The sequence below is a fragment of the Moschus berezovskii genome, chromosome 1, assembly GCF_049115385.1.
Source record: "Moschus berezovskii isolate FMDL1 chromosome 1, NW_MosBer_1.0, whole genome shotgun sequence".
In the NCBI taxonomy this organism is placed as follows: Eukaryota; Metazoa; Chordata; class Mammalia; order Artiodactyla; family Moschidae; genus Moschus; species Moschus berezovskii.
In genome coordinates, this window is record NC_142460.1 from 98,484,842 (window position 1) to 98,510,904 (window position 26,063).

The following is a 26,063-nucleotide window of genomic DNA, read 5'->3' on the forward strand; positions in this document are numbered from 1 at the left end:
TTTCCTTCCAAGGAGTAACCGTCTTTTAATTACCTGGCTGCAATCAGCATCTGCAGTGATTTCGGAGCCCAAAACAATAAAGTCTGACACCATTTCCACCATTTTTCCATCTAGTTCCCATGAAGTGATGGGACCAGATGCCATGATCTTAGTTTTCTGAATGTTGAGCTTCAAGTCAACCTTTTCACTCTCCTCTTTCACTTTCATCAAGAGGCTTTTGAGTTCCTCTTCACTTTCTAAGAGTAGTGTCATCTGCATATCTGAGGTTATTGATATTTCTCCCAGCAATCTTGATTCCAGCTTGTGCTTCTTCCAGCCCAGCATTGTCATGATGTACTCTGCATATAAGTTAAATAAGCAAGGTGACAATATACAGCCTTGACGTACTCCTTTTCCTATTTGGAACCAGTCTCTTTTTCCATGTACAGTTCTGACTGTTGCTTCCTGACCTGCATACAGGTTTCTCAAGAGGCAGTGAGAGGTGGTCTGGTATTCCCATCTCTTTCAGAATGTTCCACAGTTTATTGTGATCCACACAGTCAAAGGCTTTGGCATAGTCAATGAAGCAGAAATAGATGTTTTTCTGGAACTCTCTTGCTTTCTGCATGATCCAGCGGATGTTGCCAATTTACATAGGTTTATTCATCCAACAATTTTCTCCTCTCTATCCTTCATCTTTAATTATCCCCTTTCTACTTATTTACCTGTCTATGTACAACTAAATATGAATGATGAAAAACACACAAGTATGCTGAATGGTCTCAGGTAAGAAACAGGACTACTATTATAAAGGGCTTCCCTGCTGGCTCAGCTGGTAAAGAATCTGCCTGCAATGCAGGAGACTTGGGTTCGATCCCTGGGTTGGGAAGATCCTCTGGAGAGGGGGAAGGCTACCCACTCCAGTATTCCGGCCTGGAGAATTCCATGGACTGTATAGTCCAGTCCATGGGGTCACAAAGAGTCGGACACAACTGAATGACTTTCACTTCACTTCACCATTATAAAGGGAGGCTTTATTATTTTAATCAGTATGGAGGAAACAGCAACAAAACACTTCTTGATGCCACTTATACCTCAAAAACTTCCACTTCTCTGTTCTTAAAGTAAAATCCATTAAGAATTATTTTACTTTCTGTACCTAGTGCTGTTTCCTCTCTGTCTTGAACCCATTCAGAGCAGGTTTTTTCTCCCACCACTTCACAAAATGCTTCTTATCAAGCCCAACATTCTCTAGTTGCTAAATTTGATGGTCAGTTCTCATCCTCATCTCACTTGATCCAGCCTCAGCATTTGACTTACTAATCATTTCCTTCACTGTGAACTACTTTCTTCATTCGACTTCCAGGGCTCTACATTTTATGTGTTTTTTCTTTGCTTTTTCTATACAAGCTTCCTGCTGGTTACTTCTCATCATGATGAACTTCCATCACTGGGATTCTTTATAAATCTTTTTGTTGGACCTTTTCTTTTCCCAGTACATCCACCGCTTTCTAATATATTCAAATTTAAATAATATTTGCATTTCAAAATGAATACCCCAATATGAATGGCAGAAAAGCAAAGAGGAACGAAAGAGCCTCTTGATGAATGTGAAAGAGGAGAGTGAAAAAACTGGCTTAAAAATCAACATTCAAAAAGCAAAGATCATGGCAAATAGGGAAAAAAAAATGGAAACAATGGCAGATTTTATTTTCTTGGGTTCCAAAATCACTGCAGATGGTGACTGCAGCCATGAAATTAAAAGACGCTTGCTCCTTGGAAGGGAAGCTATGACAAACCTAGACAGCATATTAAAAAATAGAGACATCACTTTGCTGACAAAGGTCCATATAGTCAAAGCTACAGTTTTTCCATTAGTGATATACAGATATGAAAGCTGGACCATAAAGAAGGCTGAGCGCTAAATAATTGATGCTTTTGAACTGTGGTGTTGGAGAAGACTTTTGAGAGTCCCTTGGACAGCAAAGAGATCAAACCAGTCAATCCTAAAAGAAATCAACATTGAATATTTATTGGAAGGACTGATACTGAAATTGAAGTTCCAATACTTGGGCCACTTGATTGGAAGAGACCATTTATTGGAAAAGACCCTGATGCTGGAAACGATTGAGGACAGGAGAAGCGGGCAGCAGAGAATGTGATGGTTGGATGGCATCACCAACTCAATGGACATGAGTTTGAGCACCCCTGGAAGATACTGAGGGTAGGGAAGCCTGGTGTGTTGCAGTTCATGGGGTTGCAAAGAATTAGACTCAACTTAAAGCCTGAACAACAGCAAATACATCCTGTTTAGTCCTTTGTCTTTAATGGCAAGTTCCCAGCACTAAGCTGACTCCTAGGCATCATCACTTTGAAGTCTGAAGCATTTTGAATTTAAAACAAACAAACGAAATTTCTAATCTTCCCCCTCTGTCAAAGCTGCCACTCTATTTTGCAGTTGCTTGGGCCAAAACTATGAATTTAAATTTAGTTCCATTCATAATTTAATATCCCTCTTCTAATAGGTCAGAAAATTCTGTCACTTAACTTTCAAATTCTAAGCTTGCAACCACTTCTCACTGCCTCTTTGCTAACATACTGACCCAATCCTCATTATCTTTCACTTAGTGTATTGCCATTCTTGTTCCCTATAATTTATCCTTCACAAAATAAAATGTCCTGATGAGATGTAAGATATATCATGTCATTCCTCTATTCAGAACCCTCCAAATGATTCCAGATCTGAATATGTTTGTGTGGTCCCTAGATCCTGTTTATGCTCAAAGTGGGCTGAACTTATTAGATTTCACCTACAAGATTCTTTGCTCCCTAGATTCTGGTTGGATCCAACAATGAAAGGAACTAACTAGAAATTTGTGGGAAGAGGAGAGTGAAGTCTAGGTATTCCTCCTGTTTCTGTATGGTCAACAAATGTTGTCTGTTTCCCTCTACTGAAAACCACAGTGCAGTGTAGCAGCCCCCTCCTCACAGACACTCCTGGTGTCTTATAATTACTCTTTCTCTTTGCCGTCTTAGCCTAGGGAAGTAATGCCGCTCATTGTTGCTAGTACTGTGGTAGTACTCTTATTAAGCTTATTTAACCTTTTGCCTACATTTGTAAATTTAAAATTTATTAAAATACATTTATTTTTCTCAATTTATGTATGTCATCTGTTTCCTGTTGAGACTATGGAGAAAGCTTTTGCTGTTCTACTTGGAGTAAACTGATAGGAACTTACAATGATCTACAAAGACACACATTATTGCCAAATTACTCTAGTGCCCCTGACTTCATTCCCTATTCTCCCAGGTACTCCTCATACTCCATGTGCAAACCACAGTACTTGTTCTTTTTTTTGAAATTTTATGCCAGGAAAAATGTCAACAGTCTCAGATATGCAGATAATACTACTCTAATGGCAGAAAGTGAAGACAAACTAAAAAAAACCTCTTGATGAGGGTGCAAGAGAAGAGTGAAAAAGCTGGTTTAAAACTCAAAATACAAAAAACTAAGGTAATGGCATCCAGTCCTATTACTACATGGCAAATAGGAAGGGAGAAAGTGGAAACAGAGACAGATTTTTATTTTCTTAGGCTCCAAAATCACTGCAGATAGTGATTATAGTTATGAAATTAAAAGATACTTGCTCCTTGGAAGGAAAGTTGTGACAAACCTAGACTGTATTAAAAACACAGGGACATCACTTTACTAACAAAGGCCTGTATAGTCAAAGCTATGGTTTTTCCAGTAGTCATGCATAGATATGAGAGTTCAATCATAAAGAAAGCTGAGTGCTTTCAAATTTCAAATTGATTCTTGCAAATTGTGGTGCTGGAGAACACTTTTGAGAGTTCAAAGGACTGAAAGGTGATCAAGCCATTCAATCCTAAAGGAAATCAAGCCTGAATACTCATTGGAAATACTGATGTTGAAACTGAAGCTCCAACACTTTGGTCAGCTGATGTGAAGAGCCGACTTTTTAAAATTAATTGATTAATTTTAATTGGAGGCTAATTACTTTACAATATTATAGTGGTTTTTGCCATATGTTACAGAGAAGGCAATGCCAACCCACTCCAGTACTCTTGCCTAGAAAATCCCATGGATGGAGGAGCCTGGTAGGCTGCAGTCCATGGGGTCGCTAAGGGTCAGACACGACTGAGCGACTTCACTTTCACTTTTCACTTTCATGCATTGGAGAAGGAAATGGCAACCCACTCCAGTGTTCTTGCCCGGAGAATCCCAGGGATGGGGGAGCCTGGTGGGCTTCCGTCTATGGGGTCACACAGAGTCAGACATGACTGAAGTGACTTAGCAGCAGCAGCAGTCATATGTTGACATGAATCAGCCATGGGTGTACATGTTTCCCTCCTCTTGAACCCTCTTCCTTACTGCCTCCACATCCCATCCCTCTGGGTTGTCCCAGTGCACTAGCTTTGAGTGCCCTGTTTCATGCATCGAACTTGGACTGGTCATCTATTTCACATATGGTAGTACACAGGTTTCAAAGCTATTCTCTCAAATCATCTCACCCTCACATTTTCCCACAGAGTCCCAAAGTCTGTTCTTCATATCTGTGTCTCTTTTGCTGTCTCACATAGAGGGTCATCATTACCATCTTTCTAAAGTCCATGTATATGCATTAATATACTGTATTGGTGTTTTTATTTCTGATTTACTCAGAAGTAAGCCTCTATATAATAGGCTCCAGTTTCATCCACCTCATTAGAACTGATTCAAATGTGTTCTTTTTAATAGTTGAGTAATATTCTATTGTGTGTAAGTACCACAGCTGTCTTTTTTAAAAATACCCTGATGCTGGGAAATATTGAGTGCAGGAGGAAAAGAGGGTAACAGAGGATGAGATGGTTGGATGGCATCACTGACTTAATGCACATGAGTTTGAGCAAACTTCAGGTGACAGTGAAGGACAGGGAAGCCTGGCATGCTGAAGACCATGGGGTTGCAAAGAGTTGGACTTGTCTTAATGACTGAACAACAACAAAACAAGGCCTTTATACTTGCTAGTAAGTCCATTCACTCCTCCACCTCTCTTATGTCTCCACTCAAAAGCCACCTTCTCCGTGGGGCCTTTCTATGAACACTATTTAAAATGAAAAGTTCCCTCCCAATACTTCTTGTCCCATGTGTCTGATTTATCTAAATCCATAGAACTTAGTCTGTATCTTAATTACTTATTAACACCACTTTTTTCCTGTTTCCTACCACTAGGATGTAAGCCTAAAAGAGAGAAATAAATTTAATGTTTTGTTCACTGATGTATTTTGAGTTTTTACAAAAGTGCTGGGCACAGAGTCAGTTCAGTTCAGTCACTCAGTCGTGTCCAACTCTTTGTGACCCCATGAACCGCAGCACGCCAGGCCTCCCTGTCCATCACCAACTCCCAGAGTCCACCCAAACCCATGTCCATTAAGTTGTTGATGCCATCCAACCATTTCATCTTCTGTCGTCCCCTTCTCCTCCTGCCCTCAATCTTTCCCAGCATCAGGATCTTCTCAAATGAGTCAGCTCTTCGCATCATGTGGCCAAAGTACTGGAGTTTCAGCTTCAACATCAGTCCTACCAGTGAACACCCAGGACTGATCTCCTTTAGGATGGACTGGTTGGATCTCCTTGTAGTCCAAGGGACTCTCAAGAGTCTTCTCCAACTAGCTCAAGTAGATCCTCAATATGAATGAAGAGTGAATTAAAGAAAAAAATCGGAAAAATACAATGAGAGATTTGATAGGAAAGAAAATATTTTCTGATAATTGTATCAGAAAAATGATATTTGAGCTGTAACCTTGAGAGTAGACATTGGAGATGAGTAGAAGGGTCTTCCCACACTGATGGAAAAGTATTCAAGAAACATTGTCTCTCATTTGGACTGGAGTGATGACTACCTACACAAAAGCAGAAAAATGTAAGTTGATGAAGATAACCTCAGGATAGAGAACGGAGTATCCCAAGTGCAGAGCAAAGCAAGCCAAAGCCAGTTTTATTTTGTGGAAAATGAGATGCAGATTCTTTGGGACTTGACATGTCGTGGTCTAAGTTATATCCTAGAAAGACTAATTCGGTGGTGGTATCCACAAGAGTTTAAATAGGGGGAACTAGAGTCATTGAAAGAAACAAGAAAAGCGATTGTAAGAAGTGATGAGTCCTGAACCACAATAGAGGTGATAAAGCCCATAAAGGAGGGCTGTAAGATGTATTATATTAAGAGTTTATTGATCCCTAGAGTAAACAAATACATTATACAGGGTGTTTGGAAGAATTGATCTCTTAATTACCAATTAACCCTAAATCAAATAGTACTTTATTAATTTTTTTACAATATCACCTGAATTTTAAAACAATAAGCAGGTTTAATTTTTTTCTTCTTGAATTCATTAGTGAAAAATACTCTACAGTACACTGTAGATAGTGATTATTTATCATAGCTTAGTGTCCTGTCATTTTGGACTTATTTAATAGCAAGATCACAAATAGAACAGCTGCTGATGAGCACGATGCTGATTCCAGCATCAGCTGTGACTGCAGATAGTGTGAAACAGGGACAGGAGTCCTTAATGTAGGGGTGGCAACCAGGACAGGCATGGTGCAGCTGGGCCTCTTCCCACCCATACTAGGTCATGGGTCATCTGTCATCAAGCAACGACAAGGGCAAAATTTAATGAAATTGGATGTGGTGTTGGGACCCCCAGGATTCCAATATTGAAATTCATCTTACACAGTGATGAACAAAATCCTAAAATGCTATCTTTTATAGAACACTGCATCTGTAATGGAGTGGAGATGGAAGTAAGAAAGAGGCATGGCTCTATTACTTTGTACTCAATGATACTGGTCATAATTAATTAATTTATTTAACAAAACATCAATGGAAAAATGTTATATTCTCATTTTCTTGTTAAATTAAATTAGAGATTCAGTAGATAGTTTCTGTCCACAGACACTTAAGAGGATAGTAGGTGAAAGAGAAATACAATAAAGTATCATTCACTAACAGAAGTCTTATGAACAATACAGTCACAGAGCAGAAATATCCAACTCTATCTGGGAAATTTCATAGGTTTGAAAACATTTGAGCTGAAGTTGAAGCACTGCCAGAACTCTCTTACACGGGGGAGGAAAAGAGCAGACATCCTAACAGAAGTAACATTAGCAAAGGTATACAGAGCATGAAAATCCATGGCATGTTCAGAAAAGAGTGCTTGGTGTGTATGTATCTCAAATTCTTAGGATTCCTGGGGAAAAGAGAAAAATTTTGAAAGACTTTTGGGAAATAGACAAACAAGAATTGATGAACAATTGACTCAGGTTGAGAGGGGAGGAGAGATCTCAGATCTGTTTTCACCTTGTGCAACTCAACTAGCATTTAATGTACTTATGATGAATCAATTCCTTAGACATCTGACTTTGGATTACAGGTCAGAAGGAATCATGGATTATACCTTGAAACAAAGAGAAAAGTCTTGCTTCATTATTATACCAGCTCCTAGAATATCTGAGTTAGAAAGGCACATCATGATGCTTGAACTGTATTGATGGGGAAACTATGACATAGTTGGTGCTTTGCTCAGGGTCTCATAGTTAAAGAATCATAGTATGAATTAGAACTCAGATCTTCTAACTCCATAGATGTAACTGCTTATATACTGTGTAGTTTTAGAAGTAGTCCCCATTTATTTTTTGGCATGGTGAAATATATGAACATATATCACAACAAAAAGGTCACTTGGAGTTTGTTTGGGTAAAAGACAAGAGCATAAAGCTGTTAGGAAGCAAGAAGGTAACATTCTTTTTTAAAATCTAATTTACAAAGTGTTGACCTTGGAATTTGACGTTAAAATTGGCTTAGAGAAATTGGAGGCATCAGAGTTGAATTATGAGGAGGCTCCATATAAACTTAATGTCTCTTCTCAAAGCTACTGGCACCAGGCAATGACAGAAAACAGATAAGGGAGGAGAACAGAAAGAAGTAAGCTGTTTAGCTGTAAAAGTGAGGAATGCATGTTACTGGAACTAGGTCTAAATAAAGCACTGTTCATGATTCCTTGAGAAGAAAACTTGTACCTTTTAAATATTCTTCCAATTATAACTAGACTTGGATGCTGGTGTATATGTATGTGAGAGAGGAGGGGGTTATTTAAGCATTACTAAATAAACCAAAGGCTTCCCAGTGACTCCGTGGTAAAGAATCTACCTGCAATGCAGGAGATGTGGGTTTGACCCCTATGTAGGGAAGATCCTCAGGAGAAGGAAATGGCAACCCACTCTCGTGTTCTTTCCTGGGAAATTCCATTGACAGAGGAGTCTGGTGGGCTACACTCTATGGGGTTGCAAAGAGTCGGGCACGACTCAGTGACTAAACAACAACAACAAAGCAAACCAAAGAAGCATAAAATTATAGCAACCTATAGAATGTCTAGTCCAACTCCATCCATTTATGGGGTTAGGGGGCTTAGAAGTCAGATACAGGGGATCAATGATTTGATTATTAATATGTAATCATTTCAGTTCAGAGCTAAGACTAGAACCTGGGTTACTTCAAAGAGAGCAATTACCTACTCATCCTTCCTCTTGCAGCAGCCGCTTTTTGAAATAAACCATCACTTTCAATCTCTTTAGAGGCAAGCCCAGAATAAAAGTTCTATTTCAGGACTCAACTCCAGACCAAGAATATGGCTAACCAGCTCCACTTACCTCATCCATCTGCAGTTTTCAGTCTGCTTGCTTCTTTGTGGAGCAGAACAGAAAGAGGGGAGCAGAAGGAAAAGAGAGAAAGAAGAGAGAGGTCGAGAGACAGAGACAGAAAGAAAGACAGAGGTACCAGGACAACAGATGATAGCATTCTTCTCCAGTCTACCATCTTTCACAAGATGGAAGAAATGTCCTAGCCAGGACAAGTTAGTTAGCTCTCATTTGAGTTGTGGTGCCAGTGGGCTAGCTTATTGGGTTAGGGATGAAGTTAGGAAGGCTAATGACCAATCAATTTCCTTTTCTGAACTTCAATTAATTCAACTGAAAAAATTTTTTTTTCTGTGTTACAGGACTGGCTCTAAAATATGTTGACAGATTCTTTGATCCTGCCTTCAAGAGCTAAATTCCCCTCTTCTTGAGTATGGACTGGACGTTGGGACTCATTTCTAACCAATAGATTATTGCAGAGGTAATGATACATCACTTTGGAGACTGGGTCCATAGACGATACTGAGACTCTCTTTCTCTGCCTCTCTCTCTGGAATCTCTTCCTCTGGTATAAGCCAGCTGATGTGTCATATGGATACTGAGGAACGCTACGACCCTACAGGGAGGTCCATATGGCAAGGGACTGAGGCTTCCTACAAACACCCATGTGCCTGCACTTGGAAGTGGATCCTTCAACCTCAGTGAAGCCTGCAGCTGACCACAGCCCTGGACACACTCTGACAGTAACCTTAGGAGTAACTCTGAGCAGGAACACCCAGCTAAGCCTCTCCCAAATTCCTAACCCACAGAGAATGTGATGTAATCAATAGGTGGTGTTTCAAGCTGCTATGGGGAATTCATTATATGGCAATACAAAACAAATAGAGCTATTTTTCTACTTCTTACTTTTTCAGAAACTGATTTTTTTTTTGTAATCTTCAGTGTTTAGAGTCATATGAAATTGTATTGTCTATTCTCTAACTTTTAGGTATGAAAGATTACAATTACTCTATGTACTGTGGGAAGTACCCCAGTATTTAGTAGACTAAGGAGCTTCATTTGGACCTCTTCATTTCCTCAACTTTCTTCTATAATATCATTGTCATCTTCATCCCACTATCAAGCATATGTGCTGTGCTTAGTCACTTCAGCCATGTCTGACCCTATGGACTGTAGCCCACCAAGGCTTCTCTGTTCATGGAATTGTCCAGGCAAGAATACTGGAATGGGTTGCCATGACCTCCTCCACAGAATCTTCCCAACCCAGGGATTGAACCCGCATCTCTTACTTCTGCATTGGTAAAGGGGTTCTTTACCACTAACACCATCTTGGAAGCCCAAGTAAATAGCTTCCACATTTTACAGCTTCACATTTATTATATAATTTTACCTTTACAACAATCCAAAGAGGTAGATATTATATTACTTTTATTTTATATATGAGGAAATTAAAAACATGAGAGCAAAAGTGTCTGCTTGAAAATCACACAGTTTATAGAAGAATTGTTACTCCAATTCAGGTCTTCTGACCCCTATCTAGTATTTTTTCCACTATATCAAGAGCCCATATGATGGAAGTAACCATTCAACTTTATTCCTTAATACCTGCCATCCACTCCACATTTTAGCTTTCAAGTATGATATTTGGGGAGTTTTATATATCATCCTTCCCTTTTTTATTACTGGGGTTTGTGAAAAAATGGATGGGTTCATTTATTCTTTTTTTTTTCTCCTGACACTTAAAAGTCATCAAATTGTTAGGCTTATAGCCAGATTACTACACCTTCAACACTTTCCTGTTCTAGGTGACAGATTACATGTTCTGGCCTTCTTTGACTACTCAAGTAATTACATTGGTGATTTTTATAATGCTATCATCTGCATTGGTTTTCCTCATATATTATGTAATTTCATATTAAGATATAAAAATAAAAGACTCAAATCTTCGTATGTGGGAATGAGTTTTAAGTTTTGCATTTTAAGGGAAAATAATTGTCTAGTGTATTAGGATTTTTTAACCTCTTTACTCCAAATTTGTAATATGTCACTATTGATTTTTCATTGAAATATTTGCAAATATTGTATGGACAACTTGGAGGCAGTCATCCTTTACAAGATTTTTACAAGATTATACATATACGTGTGTGTGTATTTAAATCATTTTGGTAGATGTATCAGTCTGGAGTAAGCTCAGTTTTTAAAAAGATGTTCAATTCTGGTTACGAACCATTGTCCAAGGTATGTTTCAAAATATGACACTGAATTACAAATTGGGCTTTGTGCTCAGTTGCTTCAGTTATATCCCAACTCTTGTGATCCCATGGACTGTAACCCACTAGGCTCCTTTGTTCATGGGATTTCCCATGCAAGAATGCTGGAGTGGGTTGCCATTTCCTTCTCCAGGGGATCTTCCTGACATGGGGATTCAAACTTATGTCTTCTGCATTGCAGGCAGATTCTTTACTGACTGAGCTACCAGGGAAGCCTAAATTACAAATTATTTGCAAGCATATGACATATATGCTTTTAGACAATAGAAAAGCAGTACGCTGTTATGTATACCTTTGAGTCTTAAATGAAAAATACATCTAAGATTGTATCTTGAAGGTTTTTTTTTCAATAAGGCAATAGAGTGTTAGTAATCTCATTACCTGGAGTAGGATAAAATAGCTCATGATCTGAGTTCAGTTTATTTTGAATCTTTTTGCTTCCTTTCCATGCACCCATTTCAAAGAGCATTCTTTCCATTTAAATATTTTTGTGTTTTTAATTGTCCCAAATAAAAAACTTGTAAATCTTATTCTCTGAAGATTTGTAATGTGTCAATATTGTCCTCACCTCATTAGAGCATAACATCTCTTCTTTGTTCAATGTTATAAAATATAATAAAATTATATATATATATGTGTGTATATATATATACACACCCATACATGTATAACAATCACTTCAATATACAGCAGAAATTAACACAACATTGTAAACCAAGTATGGTGGTAGTGGTTTAGTCGCTGATTCTTGTCCAAGTCTTGTGATTCCATGGACTGTAGCCCACCAGACTACTCTGTCCATGGGATTTCCCAGGCAAGAATACTGGAGTGGGTTGTGATTTCCTTCTCCAAGGGATCTTCCTGACCCAGGAATTGAACCCATGGCTCCTGATTTCAGGTGCTTCACCAGGGAGCCACCCAGGACGCCTAAAACCAAATACTTTTAAATGTAGGAAAAAATTTCCTTAAGCACCGATCTTTACCACCCCCAAAGTAGTGTTTTTTCTCATCATAAAATGCTATTTCAGGATATTAGAAGTCATATAAACATTCAGATTTTAGTACAGAGAACCCAAATCATAGAGCAGATCCCTAGATAATAGCAGACTTCATAAAGCACACATTAGCATTAGTTTCTTCTTTTATCTGAGCTTTAACATGTTCAGCTTGAATTCCCTATTTAGCTTTTCAGATAAATGGATACGTGATGCTTTCTAATGACCGTGTTACATGCTCTGCTGTGTTCTAAATGTCTTTAATTCTTCTGAGGGTTCCTGAATATTCAAAAATGAAATGGCTCATTGGCACATAGTTTGAGCATCACATTCTTAGAGAACTAACTGAATGGAAATTAACCAAATACAGAAACTTAAAATTTTTCAATTTTTAAGAATGCTTTCCCTTAATCAGAAGCTATATTTACTGTGCATTTCTTCAATGATTTTTCTTTGGGGAACATTTAAATGCAAGGTCTACACTTTTCTGTACATTCTTTTTATTTTTTTTTCCCCCACAGCAATCTGACTTGACAGGTTAGCAACCTGAGGTAGGGTGTTGGCAGAAAAATCCTTCTATGCCTTCATTACCAAAGTGTGTGACATATCTCAGTTTGTAGGTCTCTTGGCTCTTCAGGCAATCTCAGTATCCCATTCTTAGACACAGATAGTGTTATGTGTTTTCCAAGCTCTATTTCATTCTTTTCAGGAACACAAGAAGACTGAATTTTCCAGCCTTCGCTAAGACTAGATCAGTATGTGTAGCTAGTTCTGGCCAATGAATTATGAAAGTACTAAGTATGATAATTAGTCTGAAGTGTAGAATAACAGGATGCCACAAATTTCAGGTGGCAATGCTAAAGAAAGTAAACCTTTATGCCTGGACAAGTAGCATATATAAAAAATGTCTTGTTATATGAAGATACTAAAATGTTGAGTTTATTTGTTAGCACAGCGTTGCTTACGTGATTCTGATAATTATATATTATAAGCTACAGCAATCCTATCAGATTCCAAACTTCAGTGTTTGATATTTCATATATTAGAAATATATTCCATTAGCTACTCATCTATTCAAATATCTCCTCGTGCTGAGGCAACTCCAAGGGTTAAACTTGCCCTATATTTTCATCTATAGCCTGTAAACACCTATAGCTTGTTACAAGGATGATTCGTAGTCCTCCTTGGCTGGAGAAAACCAGAGCCTACAAGGGTAAAAGAGTTAAAGAGAGATAAAATTTATTGTTTTTTAAGCTTTTTTGTAAATCAGAATCACCTGGGAAGTTTATTCTGAGTGCAAATCTGCTCCACTCAAGAGATCCTCATATTGTATGGGATCAAGAAATATGCATTTCAATATGAAACCAAAATTGGCTCTCATGTGGATGTATCTAGGAATACACGTTGCTGCTGCTGCTAAGTCACTTCAGTCGTGTCCGACTCTGTGTGACCCCATAGATGGAAGTCCACCAGGCTCCCCTGTCCCTGGGATTCTCCAGGCAAGAACACTGGAGTGGGTTGCCATTTCCTTCTCCAATGTGTGAAAGTGAAAAGTGAAAGTGAAGTCGCTCAGTCATGTCCGACCCCTAGCGACCCCATGGACTGCAGCCCACCAGGCTCCTCCATCCATGGAATACACGTTAAGAAGCTTTAAAGTAGACTCTAATAAAGGCTGTCTCCTCTTACAGCCTGAATAGTATAAAAATAGGAAGGGGTTTGAAAGAATTATCATAGGTAGTTGTTTGCTTGATGCATGGAATACTTTATTTGAATTATCAACGGCCTGGACAATGTCCAGTACTTAATAAATCAGTCTCTCTGGAGTAGGGGCTTAACCTGAGATCATCTGTAAGATGCCACCCCCCACCAAACACCTTTTAGACACAAAGGTTTGAAACAAGTGCCATAGGTATTGGTTGTCCTTCTGTGCACATCTTTATGATTAGTTCAATTTATTATTCATGACTTTTTCAAAAACATTAGTTTAGGAACATTAGTTTACTAACCACCTCAGATCTTCACACAGGAAGTAAATATATTATTACTAGAGTTTTTACTAATTATAAGAAGAAGTAATTGTAACCCATGGTGTAAATGATAGTTCCTAAAATATTATATTTGATTTTCAAGATGAATGGTGAACATATTTTTATTTTCCATAAAGAAAAATACAAATTGTCTATTTGGGGGGGAAATTATAATATGATCATAGATTCTGGAAGACAAAATGATTCTACTTTTTAATACTTTAGCGTTATAATATTTTAAAGTGAAATTATATAAAACCATAATATGACAAGGTCAGTTGTCACATCACATACTTGATATGACATTTAATTTGCTGTGTGTAGGTTAACATTAACTGCCTTTTTGATTGGAATGTATAATGGTTCAAATTAAATAGTTCTAATTAGGTGGCTTTGTAATAGGAATACTTCCACTTGAGTCTTACCAGAGTACTTCTACAATGGGCACTGGGTCAGGTGTCAGAAGCCCAGATTAGAAGCCCAACCCTTGTAATTGACTGAATGTCATTAGGAAAGTCACTTAATCTGGATAATATGTTCCTGTTTTGTATTGCTTTTGATGCAATAAAATCAATTTGTAAGCCATAAATAATTATGCAAATGGAGTGGTTTCACTATGGATATAAAATTAGCCAACAATTATTGAGCACTTACAATATGCCAGACACTGTGATATGAACCTACATGAGTTACAATTTAACACTCACAAAGTCCAATAAGTTTAATAATATTATCTCCACTTTAGCTCACAGGAGATGGAGACCCTTAGAGCCCATGGTAAAAACACAGGAGAGAAGAGGTCTCATATTTATCTCTACTTAACTTGAAACTTATTCCTAAAAAGGCAATATTCCTGTGTAAGTGATATCCATTTAACCCACAGCCATATCAATTGAGTTAGAAATCTGCATGACCCATGAGGAAATATTTTTCTCCTTACTCACCCCAATTAAATATATTGTACTGAACACTACATTCAAGTGTACCATGTTGGGTTAGGAAATAATGATATAACCTCCTTACTTTTCTACATATAGTACAAGTATGGTCTATCATTTGTCTGAACATCTTTTTTATTTTTGCTATATGCCAAAAATCATGACATTTTATTGGTTGCATTGTGCTTATATTGTCAATGGAAATTGATACTGACCAAAACTGAGCTTTTGAGAATACCACAATTATCCAGCTACACATTCATAATAAGAGTTCATGTTTAATTTTCCATGCCTCTGCCACTAGTCTTTTCATTTATTTTATTCACTTAGGAAATAATTTATAAATGACAAAAGTAATCTATCAGTTTTCCCAAACATATTTTATGGTTTGAAACACTGTGCTAACAAGGAATAAGACTGATTATGGATAACAGCATTCTCTCCCTACTTGGGATTTGGAGCAACTTACATTAGCCACTGTTTAACAGATTTAGAGAGAAATTACTGTCTTCCAAGTGAAGATTTCTGAACATACATCAAGAATGGATTAATCACTTTAAGAAGGTCTGCAATGTAGAACATGAGTTGCACACTGTCATTTACTGCTGGGTGTTCAGGTAGGGTGGCCAGTCCTTTCCTAATTACAAGTTTCATGTTGAGTCCCATTTACTCTTTAGGGCCCTATTCCCTCATCTTATTTCTGCATGAAAAGGATTCAATCACTTCTTGTTTCAACTGAGAGTTCTGTATTTCTTTCCAAGGGGAGGAGTGGGATGAAAACTCTGGTTTCTTTCTCCAGCCCTCATTCATTATTAGTAACCAAGAAAGGCTGACATTCACTGGGCCATAGCTCATGAGGAGTCAAGTTTATGTGCTGAAGTGAGTGCTAATGTCTGGTACCACCTTTGCCTCCTTTTACTTTGCTCCTGTTCATGAGCAGTAGATTGTGCTTCTAATTTTCTTACAGTAAAACCACCAAGCAGGGACCCTTTACCAGATTAGATGGAAGACACGCGATTTCCAGCTTTTCCTCCTTAGTGGAGTTTTGGGTCAGTTCAGCCCCATTCTGAGTGTCTGGATGTCTTCAGTTTGGGGAGGGAATAAATGTTTTCCATTATTTCCTTAGGGTCAGTCTGTGTTCTTCAGTCTCAATATCACCAGGATTATTTGGATACCCATTCGACATATGCTTTTTGAATGAATACTTTAGCTCTGAAATTACAAATTAGTGGCCCTTTGGGTGAATACGTGCTCATGTGTTTAGGTTGTTTCTTTTTTTAAAGAAGTCATTTCATAATTGACAGATTACTTAAAAATATGGATTTTCAGATTTACTTGAAAGAAGACACTCTTTCAACACTGGGACTTAATCATTGACAGGAATCAAATGAAACAGAGTGAAGGATGCTCCTTTTTAAAGAAATATATACTTCACCTCCAGGCTTAATTATCTCTATTTTCTCCCTGACTTGGAAATCAAATGCTATGTGCCTTTTATGATTGCATAAAGAGATATTTATATCTATCTATGTCTATATTTATCTCTATCTATCTAGAGATAGATATATCTCTATCTATGTAGATGAAGAGCATTGTATTATACTTATATGCGGCCCTCTTTTCTCCTTTTTCTTACTTTTTGATCCTTGTAGGCACTTGAATGACTATCCTCAGAATTCCAAATGAGAAGACAGGATTGATGGACCAAACTCTACCGTAATCCCTAACCATACTAAATTTTTCATCTGTAATTTTTTAAATTATAATGATATTTTTGTATAGCTCTTCATTTCCTTTCAGACATTTTCTCATTCTCTTTTGGCCCTTTCTTAGGTCATTCCTAGAAAGAAACTAAAGATACATCTCAGCTTTCCTAGTCCCCAAACCAAATCTCAATTTCCTTAAAGAGAATATTTTTCAGATATGAATTTAAAAGCCATAAAAAAGTAGAAGGGAAAGAGAGAGGTAAAAATTTGTTAGTACAAATGAAATCACATAAAAATATAACTTTATTGATGCTAACAACTTTAGGCAGTTTAGAGAACACTAGTTTACAGTGAGACAGAACACTATGTATCCCTGTGTGGGAGTACTTGGTTCTTCCTGGGAAAATGTTCTGTAGGTTTCCCACTGAGCCTGTTCCTACAGCTTCCACCAAAACTGAAACTGACTTCTTTCCATAATGCTCCCTCGAGATGCACATACCCTGTTAGGTGTCATAGCCCAAGTACACCTGACTGACTTATAGTATGAGGTTGGTCAACAAACTCAAAGGAAACACTGAAATTCTTTGCTCTGTTTAAAACCATGGGGTAAGAGAGAGGATCAGACTTTAGGCAACTTGCACATACTGACCTTCTAGGGCCCAAGAAGAGTGTGCTCTTCTGAGGCCATTAGAGGCAATAAATCTGGATTCAGGTCCTTCAGGTCTTTTGTTTCCTAGAAATAAATAGTTTTTAAAAATCAATAAAGGGGACACAACCTGATAGTCCATTAGATGATAAAAATGTCAATTATTCCCATAGGTTCATGACACATAATAGGCTGGTAGAAATAGCAGCCACCACCCACCACACAGTAATTATAGGATATAAAAGTCATTGTTATTCGATAAATCCGTGAAATGGTGAAGAGCAAGGGCTGAAATCTGGGGAGCAGGGGGTTCCAATCTGGTGCCATTTTGTATCCATTGAGTTTCTGACTCTTGGGGAACAGGCTTACAGAGGTGTGTCTCCCACTGGGGCTGGGTATGGATCTCTGCCCGGCTCTTGCTCCTAAGCTGACTCTCTCCTTCACAGTAGGTGACACAGCACCGGCAGGCTGCGGAGGGCTTCCCTCTGTGCTTGGACATCGTGTCTGGGCCCGGAGAAGCACCTGGAGCTCTCCCTGAGCTCTGGAGTTCTGGGGGCTCTTTCAAACGACTTTTCCTCCTTTGAACGTGGTCCAGACTGATGTCAGACTGGGAAGAGCAGCTCTCATTCCAGCCAGAGCTGGCACTCAGACTTCTCAGTGGAAGAGCCAGTCTCAAGGCCTTCCAGAATTTAGAGCCCGAATGTTTGGACTTTTCTCCCTTCCAGCTCACAAAAGACACAGATTCCTTCAGCTGTAGGATGCTTGGGTGTGGCTGCTCAAGGGGACGATACTCAACCACAATGAGCTTGGTGGCAATGGAGTTCTGGCACATGACACCCAGTTTGAACTCTAGCATGCTGATGCTCTTTTCTGTCACATAATCTGGGCTCAGCACAACAATCATCCTCCGGCTCCTTTGAATGAAGTCAAAAACTGCTTCCACTGTATCTATAGGAAAATGAAAGATAGGACAATGCCTAGTGAAAACATACAAGCTTCAGTTCATCATTGATGATCTTAGGGAGGATAGGCAATGAACACTTGAGAATACAAGATCAAAGTGTTAAATAATCTACCCAGGTAAGGAATCTCATCTCCATTACTCTTATTATTGCAATGTCTGCTACCTTCAAGGATGAGGAAGTAACCACCTCTAAAAGCAGCTAATTTCAGCTCTACCTGTAAATAATTTCTTGTTTTGAAAAGTCGTTTCCTTACACTTTAGTGGTCTTAGATCTGACATTTTAAAATACTTTAAGTATTTCATAATTATTGTGATCTCGTATTTTTTCCTCATCTCTAGATTAAATAACTTCATGAATTTTACATCTTATTCTCCATATGAATTGGTATCAAGTCTCTTCCCTACTTTTATTGATTTTTTTTCTTAATAACATTCAGTTTATATATATATGTCACCTAAGAGTATTATCATGAACAGGACTGAACATAATGCTCCAGACACAGTCTTATCAGCAAAGATCTACAGGGCATTACTAGCTCCTAAGATCCACACAGTTATAACTCTTGATACTTAAAATTTTTGAACATATCAGACAGTTCATAGTATTGACTGTGATTTCAACCAAAATTCCCTTTCTTTTCCTCTGTATGTCAAGAATTGGTCTGAACAACAATTAAAGAGGCAACAACAATGACAACAATAACTGGTAAAAATCAGCCAATTAGTTGAGACTTCTCACCAAGCATTCAATTCTAATAGTTATTGCGGTGAATTTGGGAAAAACCTGACAGAAGCTTCTTGAGATAAACTCAGTACTAAACTTATTGTGAGATTTAGGAGCTTAAACAGATTTTCTGAAGGAAATTCCAAACTTGTAAATTGCAACTGCTGACAACTCTGAAAACACACGTTGTGAACAGACCACTGAGCACCTGTGCTTTTCAGGCCAGGAGTGAAGCACGGAGGGAGAAGCTTTTCAGTCTGTGAAGACGAGCTGAAAGCTTGCAGTGAATGGATCATGAATCCGACAGGGAATGAAGGAGCTTTGCTCTCTACCATATTATTTCTTTCCAACTGTTGAATTTAACATGAATTTGAAGGAAAACCAAAAGAGATGTGCTCAGTGTTTAAGAACTTGTGACTGGCTTTATCAAGAGCACAAAGTATATTAGTGACTTTTTGCTTCAATCACTTATCTTCAAAGTCTGTGTGTGTGTGTCTGTGTGTCTCGGTAACTCCTTTTTTCTTTCCTATCTTATTCAGAATCTTCTGTTTCTACCTTTCATAAAACCGAGGATGTGAGTTTAGGAAGTCTACTGTTTATCCTGTACAATGATGAATATGATATAACCCTAAGATAACATGGATAATTTTTCAACAAAAGGAACTTGTGCACTCAAATTGCATGCGTGTAGGGAGGAGGTGTATAACTGTGGGTATGGGTGGCTCATTTCTAAATAGTCACTTTAATAAAATGTTTGTTCTGTCAAAAGGGGGGTACCATTGTTGAAAATAAAACATTGTCTTAGACCCTCTAATGGAAAAGGAAATGGCAACCCACTGCAGTGTTCTTGCCTGGAGAATCCCAGGAACGGGGGCCTGGTGGACTGCTGTCTATGGGGTTACACAGAGTCGGACACGACTAATGTGACTTAGCAGCAGCAGACCCTCTAAAAAAATTGTCTTTAAAGCCTATGGCTTTTTGTTTTGTTTTTAATTTTGGTAATCCACTTGAAAGTGGAGGATTTGCCTTTTAGAGAGGGTAATGCAAAAAAATTAAATATGAACGGTGGAATTCCAGACATTGAGGAATAGATTAGAAGATGGTTTCCAGATAACAGCTGGTCTATACCTCGGTGTCTTCATATAATAATACCTTGAAGGAAACTGCCTCCTTTATGGCCTATTTTAATATCTTCCATACTGTTAAATTTCACATTTGAGGGTGTTAATGATTATTTTTTAACGATGAATATAATTTGGAGAGGGCACCTTATATTAGGTTGTTTATTCTGTTTGGCTTGAAAAAAAGAAGAAAACCTGAGGTGTGTCTATAGATTGATAAGGCCAGTTTTTTTGTGTGTGGTAATAAATTGGGTTTGAAGTGACAGTTTCTGATCTAGAACTCTTCACCACTCTAGAATAATCCTGCCTATAAAAGTTACAATATCCTTGGTATTAACTTGGGAGTAGAAAGAAAACTAAAAGAAAACTAGGACTGTTATTTTGTTCTTTTAGCTAGATTACTGGTATATGAGAGTGTATTAAACCTCTCTCTCTTTCTCTTAAAACTTGAAGTACAGATTTTAAAAAATAGGGGCATCCAATTTGAAAGATGAATCTGAATTCAAACAGCAGTTTCTCCATTTATCTTAATAGTATAGTCATTTATTTTAGTATCTTTAAAGTTTGAATTCATCCATCTATAAAATGCATATAATGAGAGCAAATTTGTAGGGTTGCTGGACAATTTATCAATACCTATAGGTCAATGTCTACTGCATGGTATGCTTTTGAATTAATCACCTTGATTAAGTTGTTATTATTCAATGTTTACTGAGCACAATATTAAAATAATGTATAGACTAATATTGATTCTGAATCAGTCCCTAATGGGAACTTTAGAGGATTGACTTAAACAGTGGATTCAAAGTTTTAAAATTCTGCCTATTTAGTTTAAAATAAAAGTGGATAATACACGATTGGAGTACTTAGTTAGCCCATTGCTAAGATCCCTTCACATCCCTTGAGTAGAAACAGAGAAATAGATAAGTTGCTGAACGTGTCTCCTGTTACACTGCGTGTTTACTTGTGTCAAAGGCCTAATAACCTCTGTTGCCGTTCACTCAGTTGTGTCCAACTCTGCAACACAATGGAGTATAGTCTGCCAGCCTCCTCTGTCCATGAAATTTTCCAGGCAAAAATAGGCTGGAGTAGGTTGTTATTTCCTTCTCTAGGCAATCTTCCTGACCCAGGGATTGAACCTGCATCTCTTGCATTGGCAGGAGTCCTTGCCACTGCATCACCTGGGTGCTTATATCTCCAAAGATGTATGTTCCAACTCTGCTTTAAAGTTGTTTCTTAAATGAGTAAGGATTGCTTTTTTGTAACTTCCATGCATTGATCCTAAGTCTACTCTTTGGAGCCTGGTTTGAAACAGGGAAATTTTTTGGAGGAAAATGTTTACTAAGCATACCAGTTAAGTTATAGAGGCCCAATAAACATTCTTGGAATAAATAAGATTTATTTTAAAAAGCAAGAAAGCTCCTCTGTGACTACAGACTTAATATTAACTCAAAAGAAAATGTCCTTTCAAATATTTATCACTGATTTGTTTGAAATAGAAATGCATATTTGATTCAAATGATCACCTGCTAACTAAACCCAAGGCATTGTTAGTTGATCTTTTTTAAGGCAACTGCTTTCGAGTTGAAAACCTATAAAAGGTAAGCTATTGCTGTTAACTGTCCAAGTTTCAAGTTGAACAAAAAGAAACAGGTTTGTGTCTCTGTTTCAAAGCTCTCTCCTCTCTGCGCCTTTCCCTATTCTCTCTCTGTCTCTATTCCTCATCATTTTCTCCATCTCATTCTCTCTCTTTTGACTCTTTCTCGCCACACGCACTCACGTGTGCACATGCACACACACACACACATGCAGATGTCTGGTATATCAGATCAATCCATTTTACTTCAGTAACTCTTTTACTCAGAGGTAAAGAAAATGTTGAGTTGAAGTTCCCAGTTTTCCTCAGAGTTTTCTCAGAAAGAGAAAACTAATGTCCCTTAAAACATTTCTTTTTCTAAGTGTATCATTCTTATGCCCAAACATGAAAAATACATAAAACACATGCACAAAATAAAATTCAAAGGTGAAAATAAATGGTTTATTTTTAAAACAAATTTACAAATCAAATGGAAAATGGAAAATACAAACATTGATGAATAAAATAAAAAAGATAGTCTTAAAAATGTGAAAAACCTATGGAAAGAAAATAGATAATTAACGAGTGGAGTGAAACTTTTGTTCCCCAATACAATGGACTACTTGTTTATTAGAATACTAGGGAATCATCTAAACCACAATGCATAAAAAATTAAATTATTTTACATAATTGTGCAATTGGACCCTATATATATATCATGTTTTTTTTGTTTGTTTTTATAATTGGGTGCAGAAGGTCTTTATACCATATATCTAGAACCTTTGAGATCTTTCTTTTTAACATTGGATACTTTTGTTTTTAATATTAGAGTGATTTCTCCTTGTTCTCCAATGTATGTTTCTCCTTCTCTCTCAAATATTCTGTACTTGGCATCTTCTGGATCATAAAACAAACAAACAAAATAGGACTTTTGAAACAAAATTATCTTAGGATGAGATATTTTGATTTGAGTTGCTTTAGATTTTTTAGCATTTGAAAACGTTCAGTAGCAAATACAGTAATATAAATAGAACAAAAATTATCTAGAAGTTTCTAGGGGTACCAAACATCATTTAGCATAAATATGAAATCCGAAAGTGCAAAAAGATGCTGCATTGGCAAGAGAATGGACCCTTGATAATGGGGCTGTCCCTCATCTAACTAAAGCTCATTCTTGAATTGAAATTCAAATCTTATCTGGGGTCAGTTCTCCTCTGGTCTTGTGATGAAAGGGTTAATAGAAGGAGTAATTGTGCTTTGTAATAAAGAAAAGCATTAACAAGGCTAAAAACATTAGATCCAATATGACCCCCATACCATAGTTTTATAGTCAATGATTCATGAAGCTTTTGTTTTATTTAAAATAATAACTCCTCCATAGAAAAATTATTTATTAAATAGACTTTAGTAACTCAGAAGGACACAAATATAGGATATAATTTTAGAATAGTTTATCAGCATTCATACTACTAAAATAAGAATTTCCTTAAATTATGAATTATTATGCTTCATAGGATACCCGGGCTCATTTATACATATTTTTATTTTCTTTTCCTTTATTACTTAAAAGTCCAAATAGAGATTTATCTAAGAGTTGAGCACTAAGATTAACATAATTTCTAAGTATGTGTGCTCAGAATATAGTAGATGGTCAATTAATGCCAGAGGGCTGGCTACTGCTTAGCAGTGACCATGGAAGCTCTGTGCAAAACAGAACCCACTGCACCCAGATCAGCTGTGGCAATAGTAAGTTATTGTTACTAATTTAGGGAGGGCAGGGGTTAACAACAACTACTCTGGGAGCTGTAAATTCACAAATACTATTAATGTGCAGAAAACAGTGACATAAAAATATTACAGTAAAAAACATAATTTAAAAACTGGATAAGAGTTCCAGTAATTTGTAATATTGTGCCAATGGCTATTTAAAGTCATATGTGGATATATATACACATATATGTGTGTGTAGTGTGTGTGTATATATATACAATTCATGCATGTATGTGTATATGTAATTCATGTGTATATATGCAATATATATATAATTTTGTGTGTATATACATATATATTTTTAAAAAATCTATATGTAACATAGATATTCACCACTCTGTAAACCCTGGACTTAGTTTTCACTTTTCCAAGTCTTAAGAACAGTAAAGTTTTACTTGTACAAACTAAAACATGTTTAGTTGCCAGTGACTTTTCAGTCTAACTTGTTTGAAGTGAGTGTTATTAACTTATCAGTGAATAAAATATGAAAACTACTCAGGGTCCAGTTAATACTTTTAGAGTATTAATGCTAAAAGCACTCTCAAGTTCCCTAAGTCTAACTTTAACACTTTACAATGGGGAGACAGAAACAAGTAAAGAGAAATTATTTTCCTAATATTCACATCAGCAAAGCTAAGATTAAAAGACAAATTGACAAACACCCTGTTCTGTGCTTTTCTTATAAGACAGAAAATGCCCTTGAAAGCTTTTTGCTCTTCTTTTACTCAATATTAGCACCAGTAAGAGAAGCTTCCTCTCCAATGAATCAAGTGTGGAGCCACCTGCATACTCTGAATGACTGACCCAAAATGCAGGAGGTAGGGAGATGGAGTGATGGATATGGGTCAACCTACAGATAATTGGGAGTTTACTGTAATAAAATATTACTACATAGTTTCAAGCTGACAAATATGATGCCAACTACCTGAGATAGAGTGCATGGGGTGGTGGGGGGAGATGACAGGAGACGATGCAGGAAAGCTCTGTAAGCCAATCATAAGGAATATTTACAGTCACCCTGCTTTATAACATCATAAGTGGTGTTGGTCTTGCTGTGAGGGTGTCTAGTACAGTAGGATGAGCAAAAGAGCTTATTTTCCTTAGCGAAGATAAATTTAGGCCCTGATTATCTTTTAAGGGATGAATAAAAAGAAAAGAAAATTATACTCAAAACTCGTAATGACCTTGTTAACAGGTGACTCATCTTTAAGGGGTCTTTAAATCAATAACAATGGCTGCCCCAGAATATTACGATTATTCAAAAAAAAAAAAAGAGAGAGAGAGTGAGAGTGAGTGAATAGAGATGAGCAGGAACAGGAATGGAGGCTGCAGAAGGGGAATGTTGCATCACCAGGTCTCGCAAAAAATGGGGTGGCCTCAGGCACTGGCAACAGGTGGTGGCACGATCATTCTAAGCTTGGTCTTGCCTGAGGAAGCGGAACAGTTCTTCTCCAGTGACCCTGAATTTGTCTCTATGGGGCTTCCATAGCCTTTGTTTCTGTCCATGAACAACACACTGGGAATAAAGCAGGGGAATCCTTCCTTCCTGGATCTTTTCATCCATCATTCACTGGCTCTTTCATACATTTTTCAAGGATGAATAAGTGAGACCCTGCTCGCCACTTCTAGACCACCTGGGACTTTTCTTCACTGGCATGGCCACCTGCAGCTGCTTCCAGAACCTGCCCTGTGGATACTTGGATTTCTCCCCTTTCCATTTAATGACCGTGAGCACCGTCTTAGCCCTCTTCAACTCTTTCACCTTTGTTTCCTTCACAGCTTTGTACTGCACTAAAATGACGTTGATGCTGCCTCGAGAGGCCATGTTTTCTAGGCCAGCCTTGAGCTCCAGGAGGGCTTGGGTTCCCTGGAGCACGTAGTTGGGGCTTAGGACAACCAGGAGGCGTCTGCTTTTCTGAATGAAGCTCAAGGTCTCATCTGTGACAACTGGGAAAGAAAACACCATGGGGATTAGTGATGGCCAAGAACTCCCTCAAAGTATGGGGCTTGAGGAGCAAGTGAAAAGAAATTAGCATAATAGTTTGAGAATTGCGGTAAAACTTTGATTACAACACTTAATCCTCAGACCCAATTGCTCTGTTCAGAAAATATCACTCTCCTCAGGGAGAATAGAGACTGAATGCACATATTCCAACCCTGAAGGAATTCCAAACAGGCATAAAGCCAAAATGTATTCCTATGACCTTGGTCTTCAGAAGCATCATTTGGGACATGAAGAATGAGTGGGTAGTACTGAAATCAATTTCTTCAAACTGTGTGGCGTACTTTGGCCCAGCAAAATCAGGTCTTGAGCCCTCTCCCCCCAAAGATACCCATGTATTAACTCTCTACTGCCAGTGAGTATGAAAAAATATACATTATAATGCTAAATCATAGAAATTAATTTTTCACTAACACAGAACAGCAAGAGGAAAACACTCCATTTTTTGGTAGTCCCTCTCTACTGTCAGGCACCTCCCAGGCACAGACTATTCTATATCATTGGAATAGGAACTTGAGAAAATCTAGCCAATTGAATGGTATTTTGACTGGAATCACATTCTCAGCTCAGCTTTCTATTCTGCTCTGCTCTGGAGCCTAAATTAGTCCCTGAATCTTTCTCCTTAAACTCCTATCATTACTAAGAAGCCA

At 37.6% G+C, this 26,063-nt stretch overlaps 1 protein-coding gene across 3 annotated transcripts in view; it reads right to left on the bottom strand.

The window, feature by feature from the left end:
• Positions 1-16,918: 16,918 nt before the first annotated feature.
• IL1RAP (interleukin 1 receptor accessory protein) overlaps positions 16,919-26,063 on the bottom strand; it is a 148,132-nt gene continuing 138,987 nt past the window's right edge. Inside the window, exon 11 of one of the 3 annotated variants that reach the window (XM_055407931.2) lies at positions 16,919-18,204. In XM_055407931.2, coding sequence (XP_055263906.2) covers positions 17,486-18,204 — 719 coding nt within the window. In that variant the 3' untranslated portion in view covers positions 16,919-17,485. Of the gene's footprint in view, positions 18,205-22,081; positions 25,359-26,063 lie in introns of those variants that run through there. The other 2 variants (XM_055407923.2, XM_088838270.1) reach the window with 2 other exon arrangements.